At 33.4% G+C, this 20,161-nt stretch overlaps 2 protein-coding genes across 3 annotated transcripts; both read left to right on the top strand.

The window, feature by feature from the left end:
• The first annotated feature begins 3,987 nt into the window (after positions 1 to 3,987).
• On the top strand, positions 3,988 to 7,888 carry LOC116189315 (F-box protein At2g27310-like). 2 transcript variants are annotated; one of them, XM_031518931.1, is made up of 2 exons: positions 3,988 to 4,222; positions 6,379 to 7,888. In XM_031518931.1, the coding sequence occupies exon 2, from the start codon at positions 6,494 to 6,496 to the stop codon at positions 7,652 to 7,654; it is 1,161 nt and encodes a 386-aa protein (XP_031374791.1). In that variant the 5' UTR covers positions 3,988 to 4,222; positions 6,379 to 6,493; the 3' UTR covers positions 7,655 to 7,888. The 2 variants fall into 2 exon arrangements, with proteins under 2 accessions (XP_031374791.1, XP_031374792.1); XM_031518932.1 differs by lacking the exon at positions 3,988 to 4,222 and adding an exon at positions 4,273 to 4,707.
• Positions 7,889 to 13,902: 6,014 nt separating this feature from the next.
• LOC116187316 (eugenol synthase 1-like) lies at positions 13,903 to 19,099 on the top strand. The gene is made up of 5 exons (XM_031515970.1): positions 13,903 to 14,138; positions 14,893 to 15,027; positions 18,132 to 18,360; positions 18,467 to 18,670; positions 18,811 to 19,099. Exons 1-5 carry the CDS (start codon positions 13,944 to 13,946, stop codon positions 19,011 to 19,013), a joined length of 966 nt encoding a protein of 321 aa, XP_031371830.1. The 5' UTR covers positions 13,903 to 13,943; the 3' UTR covers positions 19,014 to 19,099.
• The last annotated feature ends 1,062 nt before the right edge of the window (positions 19,100 to 20,161 follow it).

Genomic DNA, 20,161 nt, shown 5'->3' with positions numbered 1-20,161 from the left:
CAAGGACCAATTTGCGTGAGTAGTTATTTGCATTCATTACGTCGGAGATTTCATTTATTGTCTAATACACATCCACTCGATCGAACAATCTTTGCAAATGTTGATCAAGTCATTAGACTATCTCCAGCGTTGGTCTCTGAAACACGAGAGAGATGCTACTTGACGTCTCCAGAGACCCGACCCAAAGACCAGGACATTGGGGCATCTCTGTCAGAGAGACCCATCTCTCTGACAGAGATAGAGTGAGCTGCTGTTCCATGGCAGCAACGGACTCCATGCAATAATAACTTTTTTTTTTAATAAATTTGATCGTCGGAAGCAATGTCCCTTTGGCCAGATTTTATAGTTGTGGGTCCCAGAGCCTATGATTTTTTATTTAATATGTATGTGGGTTGCAATTAAGAAATTCAAAAACAGAAATCATGGATGGGTATGTGGGTTGTAATTAAGAAATTCAAAAACAGAAATCATGGATGGGATGATTAGGGTATCTTTCTATTAAATGCGGCTCTAAATAATATGATGATTATGTGATAGTGAATGAACCACTTTAGAGACCCAAATAGAGATCAACGTTGAATATAGTCTTAGTAAAATTAAGTCGATTACCTATTAAGTTGCAAGTACTAAAATTAATTGGTTGGTTAATTTATGTTCCATTTTCGTCTTTACGACTTCTCATCTTCTCTATTTACCTCTCTTATAACTATGCATGAGTAGTTTGGAAAACTTTCATGATGCAAATATAATATCCTGATAATCGGGTGTTTGCGCCATAAATGCTACTAGTGATTTTGTGTGTCGTCTAATATATACCACCTGAACGTGCTTTGAAGAAAAGAACCAATCATGGTAATTAAGCCGTTATTAAAGAAACCCATGTGAAGTAAATGCGTCCACCGATCCAAAAGTACTATGAACATGAAGGCCCAAGCTGTACTTGAAGGAAATCCATGATGAATTAAGAATTTTGTCGGCCTGGTCCAAAATTAATACGATCCAGTACTAATACGGATGCGATATGTTACCAGAAATCACGTCATTCTAGATATGAATGACAATAGTAACACTAACACGCAATCAAAACTTGGCTAGCAAATGGGGGATAAAACGCAGCCACGTCAGTGTAGAATAAATGTGTTCAATTTGATTGGTGAGATCATGGGCTCATTTAATCTTTCCGACAGCAGTTGCATGCCATTTTTGTCATGCGATGGTACATCCACTTGAGATTTTCCTTTCGGAAATAATAAATGTTCAAAATTTTGATGCCACTGCAGAGGTTGCCTGACATTGTTATGTAGCAACACTAACGAAATTTTAGAAAATTATTCGAGCAAGTACTAAATTGCATGTTCCATAGTGCCATTTGCTATTTGTTTGAGGTAGTTTTATGATTTCTAACATTTATTTAAATCTGTTATATTTTGCTCGTCACCCCGACCCGTTTGCTACATGTGGATTTTCATTTTTTTTTTCTCAAAGATATTTTCTTGTGGATTGCACCATTGAATTTTTCCTCAAAAATATAAATTCACATGTACTAATTTGAATTTCCAGAAAGGCCGTTGTCCCCCAGGAGCACCACCAGGAGAGTGGCCCCCTTCTTTCTTACAGAGAAAAAGAAAAATTCCTAAAAGGTAGAGAAAAAAGTGTTAAATCGGTTGGTTGGTCACAGGGCTCATTCAATTTCTTCACAGAGATATAAGGCCCATTTGAGATATCATTTCATGGAAATATTAATACTATAGACTGCCCCTTTTTTATTAAGGAAAAGGATTTAGGGTCAGTGTATTTATGGACGAGTTTCAGGAACTGAGGTTGGGATTTGCTATCCCACTTTTTGGATAGTTAACATATGGTCCAAATTCCTTTGAGGTTACAGGTTAGACCACTAGATTTATTCTGTGAAATTTTTAGATTCGGCGAGGAGAGTTTTTTTTTTTTTCGGTAGACGAAGTAGTTGAATTATACATAAGTTGATTTGGATACCACACGATGATAAATTATGATGTTAATGTATTATATGCGAGTAGTATGTGTGCTTTTAGTGGGGATCCTCACTGTACCATATCACCAAATATGAGGGCATCATTAACACTCACTTCGACTGAAATAATTTACTTAAGATTTAATAATTTATTAAATGTTTAAATAGTTTTAAATTATTTGTAATAAGTAATTCACTCAAAATTCATATAATATATTATTTACTTTAGAAATAGGTAATTCATTCCGATAATTAACCTTTTTTTATGACTAGTCTGAGGAATTCACCTGAGTCTTTATAATAGTCTCTATAATGCTGTCGAAATCTATGCAACTTATTTAATAGTTACTTAACTTATTTTGAATGAATATATAGCGCACGTCATTCTTTTTTTATTTATTTATTTTGATCAGTTAGTGGACATCATTCGTAAGATAACTGTATTCTAAAACCTCTTACATCCTTTTGTTCCTTCAAATAATAGACACTTTTACGGTGTACACTATTTGATTCTTAAAAATATTTAATAGATACAGCTAATTCCGGTTCAAGTCGGGCCCTTCTAAAAGATAAAAATGTTCCGTGTTCGAAATTTTTTTCGATCACAAGAAAAGTTCATGAACTTACAATGAAATAGAAATACTAAATATTTAATGAAGAGGCACGAATAATCCTACATTAACTCGAATCTACGACATTTTGATTGACAGGCGATGACATAAATCTCTGCACTACATCCTTTTTGTAGGTGAGATTTTTCGTGCCGTAAATTTCCCACTCCTCCTAGCCGTCACCACTACGTTGGCCTACCTTGAAAATATTTTGATATCTCATCATCAGGTTGCACCGTTCGATAATTTTAGTTTCATAAATTACCTTACAATCAATATATATATATATATACACATATATATAGTTTCGTTGCTTTGTAATATCACTTCCCCTATATGACGATAATGCAGTGGTGAGGTTGTCACTCCACGCAATGACGTTCATCCGTCATCGATTTGAAACCAGGTGGTTTTTTTTTTTGCCCTTTTCAAATTCGATTTTTATTGATCATTGGAATTTTGTGAAGAAATAAAACGATCAAATTGCTTCTTCCCGGTTCTAATAAAAGGTGTAACTGTAACATCTCTATTAATGCAACTGTGCTAGTACGATAAGGGTTGTTATTATTATTATTATTTGGAGATTTTTTTAAGCAAATTGGGATTTGGAGATATTATTGGTATTAGTATTGTTTAGTAAAGCGTGATGGGCCATCTTCGAGTCATATCCATGATGTGGCCATCGCTGATCTGGCAAACATTAATGCAGATGAAGGGACACATCATCACTTTGAGAGAGGGAAAGCGAAGAGTAAATATTAACTGAATGTTACTCAATCAAGTGATTACGTAACATTCAAAAATAATACTTATAAATGGTAGATATGATCCACAATAATTTTGCAAACTCTGCGTTATATGTGTTTTCATTGATTATTAGCTATAGAGCAGATGAGTAATACTCACTAAATTTGGGTTTGATTTCAAAGTAAAAATCTATTTCACTTCGCTTCACTCTATTTTTTTATTTACTCAATAACATTATAATTATTTTTTATCTTTTTTCTTATTCAGTAATAAATTATCACATATTCTTTTTTAAAATTATTATTATAATTAATTTTTTAATAATAAAATTTCAATATACTTTATATTCATATATATATATATATATGTATATTTTTTAATTTTTTTCTCTCATTTAATAATAAATTCTCCTATATATTTTTTAATTATTATTACAATTAATATTTTAATAATAAATTTATCATATATATATATATATATATTCCATATATATATAAATGGAATAGAATAGAATAAAATCACACTCTAAAACCAAATTAATCTTAAATATTTAGTCTAAAGATATCCTATCCTCTTAAAAAAAAATCCCCAATTATTTTCCTTTCTCTTTTGTGTAATTATTATTTTAGTTGTCCGTAGTTACGTTCGAAGGTGGCACCTACGGACAATAAGCGGCACCCCTATGGGCTATGAAGAACGAAATTTGCAAATGCAAGCCCCCTCCCGCTGTAGAAAGTGACCCTCAAACCGATCGAAATATTATAAGAAATCCATCATCGGACAGCCTTAAAAGTCTGTCTTTGTTGCTCCTTGCTGATCTCCTTGCTTCTTGTGCCTGGAACAGGAAGGAGATTGAATTGGATGATCCCACAAGGTCAGTGGTGGTCATTAATTTGGTCGTGGTTATGATTCCGACTTGATTCATTGCATCTTTGAGCTGTTTGATGATGACCCTTTTAAGGGAGGTGTCGATATCTGCATGATTTCTGCATTTACCATCTGAAATGGACTCTGGGTTTGTTCCTCTTCGGTAAATTCTTTCCATTCTATTTGATGTTTTCTGTTCTTGCGATGTTATTATGTTCAATTTCGGTGCCTTTGTTCCCTATCATGTTTTTTTGGGTCTCATCTAAGGTTTGATCTTTGATACTCGCTCTTCAATTGTATTAAATTTTGTTCTGACTAGGAATGATGATTTGGGGATTCCGTAATCAATAATCTTAATTGGAGCTGCGTCATTTTCCTGTCATCGCATCGGTGGCTTGATTCGGGTTATTTGGTTTGGGTTCATTTCGGAGCATTTGACAAGCATTTTGATGCATTTTAATGTGGACAATTCTGAAGCTTTTCTTTGTTATGGTTAGTATTGCCTCTGTAAATTAATAACCTTTTTTTCACCAAAAAATTAATAGCCTCTTCCTTCTGTATAAGTTTCATTCTCAGCTTGACCATTTAACAGATAGTTTTTCTTCATCTCAGGAATGTGGTTGTTGTTTCTTTGATCTTGGATGGGTGGTGGTAATGTGGATTGATGGCTGTGAATATTATGCAAGAAACTTAATGTGATATGCATTTAAATGAGAAATCTAGTAAAATTCAACCATCGAGTAAAATTCACCCTTTATCGATTTTCCTCATGGTTTTGATCAAATATGATGACTTAGGTAGTCATGCCCCATGTTCACCACCGAGTAACTTAGGGATCTCATGGAATTACTTTAAAAAGTTGTATCTAAGTACTTTTCAGCATATGATTTCTGCAGCTCTGAAATAGTGTTCGGAACAAGTGGTGCTAGCCAAGTGAAAATGACGGTAACAGTGGTAGTTCCACAGTTGATAGTATAGTCGGTGAGGTGGTCGTACTGTCGAAACAAGGACTCTATTTTTGAAAACATAAATAAAGTGTCTGATACTTGTGTTAAAATTGCAAATTTCTCGGCACAATCTTTGGAAACTTATTTTTAATGTAATTTTCAGATAGCTGCACAGCTTTTAGTTTCTCTGATCAAAATTTGATGTCTTCATATGTTGATAGGCCATTATCATTTTCCTATGAATGTTGATAAGCACCAGTTATTGTGAGTCTCATTCTTATATTTCATGTTTCATTTATGATATTCTTCCCCTTGAATGGTCATGTCTTCTGTTACTATGAATTGCTAGGTCATTGGGCTGATTCCCATATGCTAGTTAACCGTTAATTTGGTCTTAAGCATGTTGCAGTTAAATTCTACACATGTATATTTGCCTCGGTAAACACTTACGTGTAAATGAGCTGAGCAAAACATGTAACAGCCGATTGTACTTACAGTATAGGATCAGCTGAGGTGATCTTTCCTTGATGTAGTCAACTCTCACATCCTAAAAGTCACATCTTGACCAAATTCTGCATCCTTAGTTATCGTTATATGTAGCTGAAGTTTTGGGGCTTTGCAGGTCTCTGTGTCGAGTGCATAGTGACTACTCTTCAATATTTAGGTTCTTATCTTTCTTTTCATCATAATCACATCATAGTTGGAGAAAGCCGTGCAGTGCACTTACGGATCATGTCCATATACAACCTTAAAATATAGTATTTGCTCAAGTTTGTAGAGCTTGGATAATGTCATTTGCTGGCATGTAGACAAAATTATCGTAGAGTCTCGCACTTCTATATATGCATGTAAGTAGAAAGTATTTATGTTCTGGCAGTGAACTTTCATGAGAGCAATTGAAGACTCCTCAAAGTTATTCTGTCTTCAGTTTGAAAAAGTTAATTGTTATAAAAACTTCTGTCATTTCTTGATGCTTACTGGCTCGCATAGTCTAATCAGCAACAAAGATATTCGTACCTTAAATAAGTTACTTTGGTTTCATTTCATCTTCTGTTGTTTTCTTTTATCCTGCTTTTGCATTTTGTCCATGTACCCTATGCCTCATCCTATTATGTGCACTAGAATACTTCTGATTATATATCAAGTTTCATAAGTTGGTCCTCATCTCCATTAATGAATCAAGTTTGTCCTGAGATGAGTATGTTCTATTTTGCAGTGAGATTTGGGCTAGTCTGTTAGAAACACTATGAGAGCTCTTCCATGGTGATTACAAGATTTTCTTGATACTTTATTGGAGTTGGGATCTTACATCTTGATTTATTTGGCGGTTGATGGCGCTGTCAACAACTACACAAGTCAACAGCATCACATCTCTAAGCAGCGATCTCTTCTATGATATACTAAGGCGACTTGATGGGCCCACATTAGCGAGTGCAGCATGTGCTTGCGCAGCCTTCTGTTCCATCTCAAGGGAAGAGCGGCTATGGGAAAATGTTTGTTCTTCTCTGTGGCCATCCACCAATCGAGAAGAAGTCAAGAACTTGATCTCCTCAATCGGAGGGTTTAGAAAGTTCTATGCAGACTGTTTCCCTCTCATTGTAAACAAAGAGGTTCCTGACTATCAGTGGAATGAGTATCTCGAGTACAACGAGGAGTGGAATGAAGCAGATTACTATGGTGATGTTGATGAGCTCGAGAGCATATCACCATCTGACTTTATCTCCCTAGTGGATGTTCGATTTAAAGATCAGATTATCTTCTCGAAGGTCTTGTGGGGCATTCCAAATGCCAATGGGTTCAATGGGTGGTTCTATAATTGCCCATTTCGTGTCGATCTCCTCTCTTTTTCATCCCGAGATGATGATGATGATGATGATGATGATGGTGATGGTAACGAGAATGAAATTACCCTCACGGTCTCAGATGGGCTACCCCCAATTACTTCCATGGAGAGGGAGAGGAAGGATGGGAAGCTGTGGAGAGAGCTCAAGGATGGCCTTCGGCTTAGTTGGATTGTGGTCAATCAGAAAGTCAAACAAGCGGCAAACCTGGCAAGCTGGAGTTCGCTCGGGGGTCAGCGGCACTGGCCCACCGACAGGGACTTTGTCGTACGTTTTGGTTCAGTTCTCCCTGCAAAGGACATCCTCCCCTGCCAAGTGGTTGAGTGCATCCTTAGCATGAAGTTTCGGGTGGTGAGCACTGAGGGAGATGATTCGCAGACAAGCCTGAAGCTGACTGAGCTGAGCATGCAGTTGGAGGACATGGAGGGGGCACACGTGAATGGGAGGAACAGCCTGCTCATCCTCAAGGAGGCGCTGAGCTGCCACCGGAGCAAGGACTACAGCGAGGCCCTCGAGTCATGCCACCTTTACTCCAAGGTTCAGAGCGAGCTCAAGGAGGAGAAGATGAGGATTGAGAATCGGTTAGATCGGCTCTGCATCTTCAGCGGGATAGCTGCTTTCGCAACTCTCTGGTACTATTGCATAATGTAAAGCGAATTTTCTGCCTATCCTTTTTGTACATTTTAAATGCTCGCCATTTTTGGTACGTCCCTAATGTTCTAACAAAGTCGAATTTTGCACTCATTAGTCCTCCAACGAGTTCTCTGACCATGTTTCGTTACTTAAAACTGATGATAAGAGCGTGACGAACTTATCATTTATGTTCATATGTGTATAGAAGTTGGCGTTTCGTTTTTATATATATGGTTTTGTTTCTGTCGAGCATTGGAGCTTTTTTGCCATCTTCTAACATTATTTAATTAGTAATATAAATATAGTCGTTCTCAGTTCGACACGGGGAAACATAAGCATTCGCCTCTTTATATTCGCCTCTTTATTTACGTGACGTTTAGTTCGCCGGAATGAAATTGAGGTGATTAAAATTGACATATAAAAAAAATTGGGGGAATAAAATCTAAATTTTAAAAATTTTATTTATTTGATTAGAGAGAATAACAAAATTGAGAATCGAAATTTTATATTTAGTTGATCAGAATAAATGTAGGGTAAATAAACACGACCAAAAAAAAACTGAGATGTATACCCCTGCTTTGTTTGGAAAATTAAAATAATGTAACTGGCCACTGTTCATCTTCTTCATTAAAGAAGATGAACTGAACAGTAGCATATAACCATGCCGTGTGATCCCATGCTCTAGTTCGCAGTTTATTCCCGTGGCTAGCCCAGGGGTAGCAAGGCCTCGGCTGGGGGGAACAGTGGCTCGACGGGCCTCGTCGCGGGGTCGGCAACCTCACTCCATCCTGTGCTCGCGAGCCCAGGGAAGCCTCAGGGGCCCTCGACGAGCCTCGTCCTGGTGATGCTCACTGGGCCGGATTTCGAATTCTGACCCAAATTAGAAATCAAATGCAGGCTCTCTTATTCCGATGGAATTGGGGCGGATTCCGCCCAACCAAACATGCCTAGGCTACGTTTGGTTCACAGGTTTTCATAGGGAACGGAATAACTATTCCGTACGAAATAAGTGTTTTACATTGCTGTGGAGTTGGCTGATGTGTGTTGGCGAGTGTTCGCCCGATAATTGCGGAGCGATGCTGGGGCAACTCCGCTTACACTTTCCATGGGGAGGTGGTCCCTCTAATAAATCAGCATCGAACTTATTGGGAATCTTGAAATGGTACGATGAAATCACTTTATCTTTAGTGTGTCTCCCGTCTCCCCCTCAAGCATGTCACCGGTTTCAGGCATCATTATTCATTACTGTTTACGAGAAGAATCGATCGACGCAATTCAAGCACGTGCATGAATGCAAAAACTTTTTCTTATAATTAATATAACTAGTGATAAATTGAAAACTGGCATTTTCACATAGCTGATTTGGAGACAGTTCTAATAACAAGTCATATATATAGATCCTTCTCTATCTTTTATGTTAGTATGAAGCAAACTAATTATAAATTAAAGTTGCTTAAATGGATTTAAATCCTCCAATCCTAAAATTAAAAATAAATAGTATTCAAACTTCTTCAGTATCTACTAAAAAGGAGCACGTACAATGTCGCGGGTCTCCAAAAAAGGTTATCAATCAACAATATTTTCATAGAATTGAAGAGAGTGAAATGATAATGTTAGAAATTATAAAATATTAATAAATCAATATCGCGTGAAAAATTGATATAACACTTTAAATTTGAAATTATCTTAATTTAATGAACATATAGACGTAGAGAAAAAAAGAAGAAGAGAAACTTAATTAAATGATATGATAAGAAAAATATAGAAAAGGCAAAAGTTTATATGAAATATTAAAATAGTGATTATATAGTATCTATGTATAAAAAGGAAAGGATTATATATATATATATATATATATATTAGAGTTTTGATTAATTTTATAAAATTGAAAAATGTTCACTTTTATTTTGTAGTAGATATATAATTGTGCCCTGTCTATTTGTATTACACATAGATTTGCCACATTATTTATCAGTAATAATTCTAGCTAATTCCTCTGCATTAAGTATCTCAAATTTCTCTTTATAGTTACTATTGCAGCATATTCTTACTGCAATATGTTTCATTTGATTCCGATAACTTTTTGATACATAATATCATATTAGATGAACTTAAATATTATGAAGATTCTTTTATTTAGTAATAAAGAGCAAAAAAATATATAGGGTGCATTGTAGTGTTGAACGATCCACCATCTAATCTATATATAAGTAAAATTGACTCCCTCAAACATTTAACGGGATTATAATTAATAGCATTAGAATTGTCAATTTGCTTCATCCATTAATAATTTTTGTAAACAATTCTTATATTATTTTCAATTTAAAAAAAAGAGTTTATTTGTTTCCATTATTGATATAATGCAAAATCATATTTTGATTATCGAATTCATATGTTCGTACTCTCTATATATAGTAGACTACACTATTTAATATATATAAGAGTAAGCTCCTACAAACTAATATAACGGTGATAATAAATGCAAAAAATGCTTTCTAGATAGAATCCAATCTAATATAGAGATTAATATATATAATTCATATATTATTTTTAATACAAATGACAATGCATAATATCATAAATTTGACAAATTTAAATTTTCAAACTAAAGTAATATAAAAAATTAATAATCAAGAATTGATAAATGTAGAAATCGCTTTCTAGGTAGAATTCAATCTAATACGTAGATTAATATATATATATATATATATAATTCAGCTAAAAGTTTTTTACATGAATGAAAATGTAAAATTTCATAATTATAACAAATTTAGATTAATATTGTTCAAATTATCAGCACAATAATTCATTTTTTCAATGATTAATAGCAAGTTTGGTTTACAAAAATATGAATAAATGATTAATTTGAATTTCAGATTAATCATTTATTTTTATTAATAAGAAATGCTTTTGTTAAAATGCGATCGATAATTCATATAAAAATGATAACATGTATATGATAATGTCCCCATGCAGCACATGGGATAGAATACTAGTGTATAATAATACAACAAACTTATAAATACAAAATTTATAATTATTGAAATTTTATTAAGTACAAACTTAATTGAAAATTCTAATATTAATCTTATCTCGAAAAACACACATTAACGTGGGAGAAAATATCAAAATGTATCTTAATAGTATAGGGAATGAATATAAAAAAAACATAAATGCATAAATAAATAAATGTATAGTTTGAAAAAATCTTATTTGAATCAATTTAAAAATCATAATTGAAAACTATGTTAATTTTAAATGGTGTTCGAAATTCATTTAAAGAACGTCGTCACCGCGACCAAACCAATGCCGAAGCGAGGATTGTCAATAAGGTGGTGTAACCTTGCATTCCATTGAGAAAAAGAATTAGGATGTTTTCAGTATCATGATAAAAACTACTTAAATTAGTGGTGACTTCAAATAAAACTATTATATATAAGTAAAAAAAATATTTAAAATATAAAAATATGTATATATAAATAAAAAATATAGGAATATGTATATATATTTCAAAAATATGTATATATTAAAAAATATGTACATATATACTTAAAAATTATTTAAAAAATATAAATATGTATATATGTCTTACAATTATAAACCATATATAAAAAAAATTAAAAGGCAAAAATTGATAGCTTGATATGTGTCCACCTCAAACAAGAGATTGTTTTATTTAATTGTTTTATTTCTAGATGGATGGATGGATGGACGGACGGACGGACGGACAGACGGACAAGACTATGCTCTATTCATATAAAATCTAGGTAGAAGACAATTCATCAAAAAAAGAAAAATTCTAGACAGAAGATCGAAGACATCTATCCACGTACTTCATGCCATAAATGTGATTAATGCTCTGAATTCTTTAACTCAAATAGTACATTCCAGAAAGTTCAATTTGCGTGAGTTGTTATCATCATTCCTCAAGTCTGAGATTTCATTTATTGTCAATTGTGCGTCGACCCGATCGAGAACAATCCTTGTAGATGTTGATTGAATCATCAATAAAACTAGGTTGTGTTTGTTTGCAAATTAATGAAATAAGTGTTTAAAAATTAATTACAAGTTAGTTACATAGGAAAATAAATAGAAAAGGAAAAGGAAAATGAAAGTAACATATTTACTTAATCATTGAGTAAAATACTACTTAATGAGTAAGCAAAAAAAATTTAACATAATAAAATAAGTCTTTTTTACTTATTGATGCTCTTTGTCCGCTCAAAAATATTTCTCATCCTCGTCATCTCTCTACTCTTCCTATACATTTACTTATTTAACTAATTAAGTACTTAATTTTTAAGCATTTAATTTATTAAATACCACCGAAGTGATTATTGGTTAGCGTGGTAGTGACTAAGCAAATTGAAAAATATTGGATAAAATTTTCACTGCCTCATTAATTTTAGAAGTTGAGTTAAATTGAGTTTTAGTTTTAATTGGTTTATAATGACTGTGTTGTTGAACTGTGAGAAAAAGTATGAAAAAATAATGAATAATTGAGAGAAAGTAATGATTATGTTATTGAATTAAAAAAATGAATAGCTGAGAGAAAGTAATTATTATGTTGTTGAATTGTGAAAAAAGTAATGAATAATTGAGAAAATTTAGTATTAAAAATTAAATTAAATGATTAAAAAAATTGAAGAAAAAGGGAAAAGTAATAATTGTGTTGATTGAAGATAAGTGGAGTGAAAATGAAGTAGAGTTGAGTAAATTAAAAAAATTTCTTTGATCAAACGGGCCTAATTAAACTCTTCTTGTATGTTTTTCTTTGGCTAAGTAAAACTTACTCAATAGTTCAATATAATTTATTTTATAGTTAAGTAAATTATATATATTATTATTGTAATATCGTTAAATTTTTTAAAGAAAAAAATCAAAATTCATTTGAAAGAATAAAAAAACCGATCGTATTCCTGAAATACTTCCGCTTTATAAAGGTCGGATAGATAGATAGATATAATGAATTTATTTCCCTGTGCTTTGTGCATCCCTACCACTGTCCATGGAGAAATTTTAAATAATACGTGGCAGAGATATGTGGTGAGACTGGTCGTCGTCTTCTTTTCTTTTGATAAGACTGGTCGTCACACCAAAACCACTAAAAGAAGATATTAGATTATATACTTGAGAGATTTCATGTAATAACTCCTCTATTTATCATGATACAACGATGAAAATAGGAATTAAATAATTTTAAAATATCTTAATAGAGCAAAATCGAGATACTCATTTTGTTAAATAAGACTTTGCCTGCAGAGTCGCAACTATATGTTAGTTCCATATTCAATCAATAAAGGGGTTTTATGTATCATTATTTTACCATTTTTTCAAATCTATACTTTAAAAATTCTCCAAAAAGATCTATAATTTATATATTATTTTAAATATATCACGTCGTCAATTTTTCCGCCAACGAAAAGTAAGTGGACTCCAAACTTATCGTATGGTTTTAATTTTTTTTCTTAAATCTATTCTTGCTAGAAAGCCACGGTACCAAAGATGGGCTCGTTTACGTTCTACGTCAACATCACCATTAAATATTAATGAAGAGATTAACGTTAGAATAGATTTGGAACCAAATGTAAATTTTAGATCTTTTTAGATTATTTTTAAATCATGAAATAAATTAAAAAAAGAGTAAAATTATGAAATATTTATCGTAAAAACTCCATCAACAAACCTTCTGCTGTATTCTGTACGAGGAATAAACATGCGTAAGGCCTGCAGCAGTCATATGAAACTCCTAATTTAATTATTGTAACCTTCCTACTTCTCCAAATCGTCATTATTATATTATAATTGCGATTTGACTGTGAACTTCCCTAACTGATCATGTGACAAATCGAATACGACGGGTGCGTTTGGACCCGACCGATTAGGTCCACGGAAAAGGCTGTTTGTTTGATTGAGTACGGTCATTGTACCTTAAAATTTTGCATCCCAAGGGAGACGATTGGAAAATTGGTGGTCTAAATTATAAGACACTCTCTTAGTCTACGCCTGGTCTATTTATGAAAAAGTAAAAATTATTAACTATAAGATGTGGCCCTGCAGACGAACAATGCTGCTAGTAGACGAATTTTATCTAAGATGTAAGGGCTTTAATAATACTAAAAGTATTTTGTGACTTCGATAAGTCAATATTAGAATATGAATTAGTCTCAAATAACAAATTAAAAATACTTCGTGGTCTCGCCGACCAGTTTTACCAATTACTTAACAAGTGGCAGAGCTCTATATATAGAGTACCTTCATACCTGCCTTCAAACATTGCAAACTGTATAGAGTAGGGAGAAGAGAAATGGAGGGAGGCGACAAGTGGAAGATACTCTTCTTTGGAGGAACAGGCTACATTGGCAAGTACATGGTTAGGGCAAGTGTTGCACTCGGGCATCCCACTACCGTGTATGCTCGACCGCTCTCTTCTGACAGCATTCCGCCGACTAACTTGCATCTGCGCGACGAGTTAGAAGCCATCGGCGTCACTATTGTCGAAGTATCTCTCGTTCTCTCTCTATGTCTCTGAATGTCAATATTTTTCTAATAAAATTGTTATATATATATGTCAGTACCTTTTTTATATTATAAGAATATATTGCCCTATTGATCATGTTAAGACTGAAAGAACCTCGTAAAAATCTGCCACACGCTTGGTTTGAACTATCAGCTGTAAACCTTATATGTAAAAGATCTCCTAGATAGAAAAATTATCTTCTACAGCCGATTTAAATCTTACTTCACTCAACTTTTGACATGAAGTAATATCCGATTATTATTAGTGCAATTTCTCGCACTAATAATCATACATATGGATCTCCTTTGTAAAGGAAACAAACTTTTACCACTACCCCGGTCTCGACACCCAACTAATCTAGTCAATCCTCTCTAGTAAATACGACTTTGTTGAGGCCCTTCCCATCTGAACAAGCTCTTTGATTTTGAATTTTTAATGCTCAATTAAAGGTTCCTCCTTAGGTGGACTGCATCAAACTACCTTTTCTTGACAGGACCAAGAGTCAGCTATCGAGTTGTTAATATGGATTTCCCATGTTTTGGTTCTACAAGATGTTTGAGCTGATCAGTGTACCTCGGTTCATGCCTAATAATTACCCAGTAATGTGTAAGGAATGTGCAATTTCACTTCTTTTGTTGAATAAATAAATAAATCAGAACAGAAATGGGAATCTAATCAACTAATTAATTAAAAGGGAAAAATGTGTATATTGATGAATGGAACATGTATTGTACAGGGAGAACTTGAGGAGCATGAGAAGATGGTGTCAGTAATGAGGGAAGCAGATGTCGTCATCTCTGCCCTGCCTTATCCCCTCGTCCCTGCCCAGCTCAAAATCATCCAAGCCATCAAACATGCAGGAAACATTAAGGTAAGGAATGATTTTTATTTTTTATTTTTTTTGGCTTATCTATATCTGAATCCAAATCTGAATCTAAATCTAAGTCTAGACTGAAGTACTAAAAAGTCGTTTCTCTTGAGTAACGTGAGGGGAAGTGAAAAAACTTTTCCTCACTCTTGCAATGGGTCATTGTTTTTCTTATTTTAACAATTAAATTTTGTTATTGTAAAGAGTGAAAAGCTTTTCCTATATCCTGCAAAGTGTCATTGTTTTTTCTTATTTTAATATAATTTAACTTTGTTTTATTTTACATATTAGGTATTGCAAAGTTATAATTGAACTTTGTTTTATTATGAAGTGTAATTTCATTGTGGATTTAGGATGTCCTTATTCTCGATTATTATTGGGGTCCATTATAAAACGGATTCAAGATAAAAAGTTATAATTGTACCAATTCTTTTCTATTTGTTTCCGCAGATAAACCGTTTGTTTCCGCTCTCTTGTAATTTATGATTGGGCATTTTCTCCTAGTATCCGTTTTTACTGTGGATTGTTAAAGGATCCACTTAACTACTTGAGGAAGCAAAAGTATTTCAAAGAAAAAGAAAGAACCTCCTTAATTGGTATTTTCTCTTATTAGAAATTTTAAATTGTAGGTTGAATATATTAATTGATTAATAAAGAAAAGAAAAAGGGAAATTCCATTGCATTTTATTGTTTTATATTATTAAATAATTTTACACTAAAAATAAAATATAAAGAGGAAAAAGGAAGCAAAGAATAAGATACGAAAAGGATAATCAATAATGTCATAATGAATTAATCGGATAGCGAGATCCTTTTATTTTTTGAAATTAGAAAGATTTTCCCATTCACTCTTGTTAACTCGGTAATATTATCATTACCATTATTTACGTGTATCATTTCAGAATCCTCAGAGAGAATTTCATTTAATTTATATTCTTAATTTTGCTATAGCTATCACTTTTCAATCGGTTCTATATCTCACTTTATTGATATTATTATCCTCTCCATATTTCATGAAATTAAGGAGAACAAAATGAAAGTAACATGTTATTCTATAGCTTCAATAAAAGATTTTCAAATTCTAAATTGAACAAAAGACCTTACTAGTAATTTAGATAGACCAAAAAAAAAAGTTCCAAGTCCATGGGACACCCTTGCAATTGCACGGGTTGCGCTCTGCTAGTCTGTATATAAACTAATATTATATTACACGATCTTTTCAAACATCCCTATTATTTATGATTATTGATATTTTTGGCAGGTAAACTCGCTAATTGTTTCAAAAGCTTGTGAAAAACCCGCGCTTTGCCTTGAGTTTATTATAGAAATAATTAGATCTCTTATTTGTAATTAGATTATGCTTATTTCAATGTCATTATAAATTTTTAATAGTTTTTAATATCTATTGACAGTGAAGCGTTTATAGTATACTTTCTCATTTATTATTATTATGTATGCGAACTACACGAAAAATGTATTGAATTAATAATATAAACATTTCCATTTAAAATATACGAAAATTGAGAATTTAGTAAGTACACTTATAATAATTAATAATTACATGGAAATGGACAAAAGCTTTTGTAGATATGACTATAATGTAAATAAAAGTATGATGAACTGCTAAGAAAATATTATATTGAGCTTTTTGGCAAGTGAAATTTGAAAATTTGATTAAATTTTTATATTAAAATTTCATAAGATGCCTTTAGCTTAGAGTTTGCTCTTCATGAATTCATTGTCCTTCATTATATCCCTGAACTTAATTAGAAAGGGATGTCGAATTCGCTTAGATGAAATTAGTTTTGGAGCAACTTATCAAGGAAACAAATAAGAAGGGAAAAAAAAAGAAGAGAAGATACAGAAGTGGCCTTTATTGGGCACTTGTTAAGCTAGACAGAATTTAATTCCCCTTTATTGGGTACTTGCAATGCATATTCTCCTTATAGTTGTTACACTAATTTTGTAAACTCTATTTTGCATGACTTTTAAAATTCAATTTTGTGACATGCATCCTCTCATGTTTATTTCTTTTATTTCTAATTTATATGGTTCAATAATAATATAATAATAATAGTATTACTAATTTTTCAACTTTATGTTCTTCTGTATTCTGTAAGAACTTGTACTAATATTTTATTTAAGACATACTGACAATATTACAATATTCTTAGAATAATTTTTAATTAGCCGATGTATTTATTCAGTTCGAAATTTTTTATGCGAACATGATTTTGTCACATCTTCAATTTCAAATTCTTCCTTTTTTTTTTATTTTTATTTTTATATTGGCTGCGCTTTTTCTTTTTCCCCGACTCTCCGTTTCCCCCAGCTATAGAAGGCTTTCCAAGAAATGTGGGGCTGCTACTTCTTCCCACATTTGATAGCAACAATGTTTCATCACGCGCTTACCAAGCTTAGGTGCACTTTGACGGCTTGTTTAGGTTGCGGGTTTTGAAATGGTTATGAAGGGATTGTTATATAATGTATAATATCTTGCATAATCCATCCTCCCCATAACAATTGTAATTCGTAATCTAAACAAAATGTAAGCGACACAGTTTATGCATCTCAATGTGCTACTACAATGATAGGCATAAATGTCATATCTCCCAAAATGCTTCTTTTTCGAATTCCTTTTAATCATTATAATTATATACAAATATTTTTAAGAATTGATTGATCTGTAAAGTATGGCCGCCAGAAAAGAAAATAAAATAAAAGAAAAGAAAAGAAAAAAAACTCAATGAGGTTGGATGTAGCTTTGCAAGATATGAACCTTGGGTTTAAGAGGACCAAATTCAATCTTTATGAAATGGACCGCGCGCGAAGCTTCACTATAATGACTTGGTCGAGCCTGTGGTTAACTGTTAATTGTGCGACTGTATCTTATGGTTATGGATTCTTTATTTTCGGATGTCTTTTGACAGAAAGTTGGATATCCGTTTTCTCTTGTTGTTTCATACCTCAAATGTTCATTTGCTTAAAATGAAATTGAATTACAAACAGCTTGATCAAATTGCATGACAAATATGTTCAAAAATAATTTATGTGTTCCCGTATTGTTTTTCATGAACTCCTGATGACTGTTCTAGTGTATTTATTAGAGGTTCCTTCCATCAGACTTTGGAGTCGAGGAAGATAGGATTACAGCGCTTCCCCCGTTCCAAGCATTCCTAGACAAGAAGAAATGTATCAGACGGGCAACGGAAGCAGCTGGCATTCCATACACTTATGTTTCGGCGAATTGCTTCGGAGCTTATTTCATTAATTATCTTCTCCATCCATCAGAGCAGAGGAATGACGTTCTCATCTTTGGAACTGGTGATGGAAAGGGTGCGAACTCTCCTTTTAAAATTAAAAAGCTTCCTTTCAGCTCGACTATGTTACCAAGTTTGATTTTCACTCTGACTTTTTTCCCTTTTTTTTTTTCCTCGGTCAGTTGTGCTTAATTATGAAGAAGATATCGCGAGATATACGATCAAAGTGGCATGCGACCCTAGAGCATGCAATCGAGTTGTGATATACCGGCTTCCAAAGAATATTTTGTCGCAGATTGAATTGACATCACTGTGGGAGAAGAAGACAGGCCGGACACTCGAGCGAGTTCACATCCCAGAGGAAGAAATTGTGAAGCTCTCTCAAAGTAAGGAAAACCTAAATTTGTAGTCTTCTTCTTCATCATGATGTGTTTATATACGATGCATCTAACAAGTTTCAGTATATATGTGGAAAACTAGATCAGATTGATATATTATCTTGGTTTTGGTTTTCATCTGTTTGCAGCCTTGCCGGATCCACAGAACATACCGCTGTCAATTATTCACTCCGTGTTTGTGAAAGGCGATCTCATGAGCTACGAGCTAAAGGAAGATGATATAGAGGTTTCAAGGCTATACCCGGATATGGACTACACGTCAATTGACCAGCTGCTCGATATATTTCTCACCGGGAACCCTCCTCCTCCTGCTTGTGCTGCTTTTGCTTGAACTATATATCTCGGTCGTCTGGATTTATCTTCCTTTATGTACACTCCTTGCATGAATAATATGTGATATTGCATCTTCCAGGTTTACAGGACACCAGAGATTATATCTAACAATATCTTATGTGAATTGGTGTCAACATAATGTCGTTTTTTAAACCATGAATGATAGTTCACAGTTTGATAGGATAAGTACCGGAAAAAGGGCCTGAATCGTTACGTGTTGGCATCCATTGACGAGTCGATGTTCGAGTTTCAAACCAACTTGAGAGCGGAGCCTCTTCACTAGAAGCGTTTGATTCAAACTTCGGGCTACCTACAATATATGACCGTCTGACGCAGCGTACAATGCGAGTAACCGTTACAGACCCGTTAATTCGCGCACGAATACCGGAACTACAATCTTCTATACCTATTTATTCTACGAATATCAGGAAATAGGCATCAAACTCGAATCGATCCGAGATTGGACAAACACGAAAGCTCTGAATTTTATTGATAATCCAAAAGACGACTCCTCCAGCGCTAGGGCTTACACAAAACTTAAATAGTGTTTAAGAAAATCTAAATTGCATAAAAAGAACTAAACTTTTCTAAAATTGCAAAAACACCCTAATTAACATAAATTGCCTGTTTGAGGCCCTAAACGATGGAATTTGCCTTAAATATCGAAAAATCACGAAAGCCGTGAGTTTTGCTCCGGAGGCCATTTCCTTCAAAATAAGGTCGTCAGAACCTAATTTTCTCCAGGTACCGAATTGTCAGGCCTTCTGCCGCATCATCGTCCGATCTGTGAGAACATGATGCATCGATCTGTGATGTCATATCGATTGAATGCTCTTCTCCTAATAGTCCAATCAAAAGGAGTAGGGTACTCTTTTAGTTTTTTTTGTTTTTTCCCCCTGTATTGAATGAAATTGTTATGTCACCTATTAAGTCCAATAACGAAAAATATCATTTGAGCAAATACGATTTGTTTTAATATGAAATTGCAACTCAATAACAATTAAAAGATTAGAGTCTAGATGATACAACGTCCCGTGGGTTCTGGAGCCTAATGGTGCACCTGGAGTAATAAAGGTCGTTCATCACTAAAACAAAAAAAAAAAAAAAAAAACAAAAAGATGAAATTTAAACGACAAGATGAGCAAA

The sequence above is a fragment of the Punica granatum genome, chromosome 8, assembly GCF_007655135.1.
Source record: "Punica granatum isolate Tunisia-2019 chromosome 8, ASM765513v2, whole genome shotgun sequence".
Lineage (NCBI taxonomy): Eukaryota > Viridiplantae > Streptophyta > Magnoliopsida > Myrtales > Lythraceae > Punica > Punica granatum.
The sequence above is the reverse complement of the archived record's forward strand: the minus strand, read 5'-3'. Positions and strand labels throughout refer to the sequence as shown.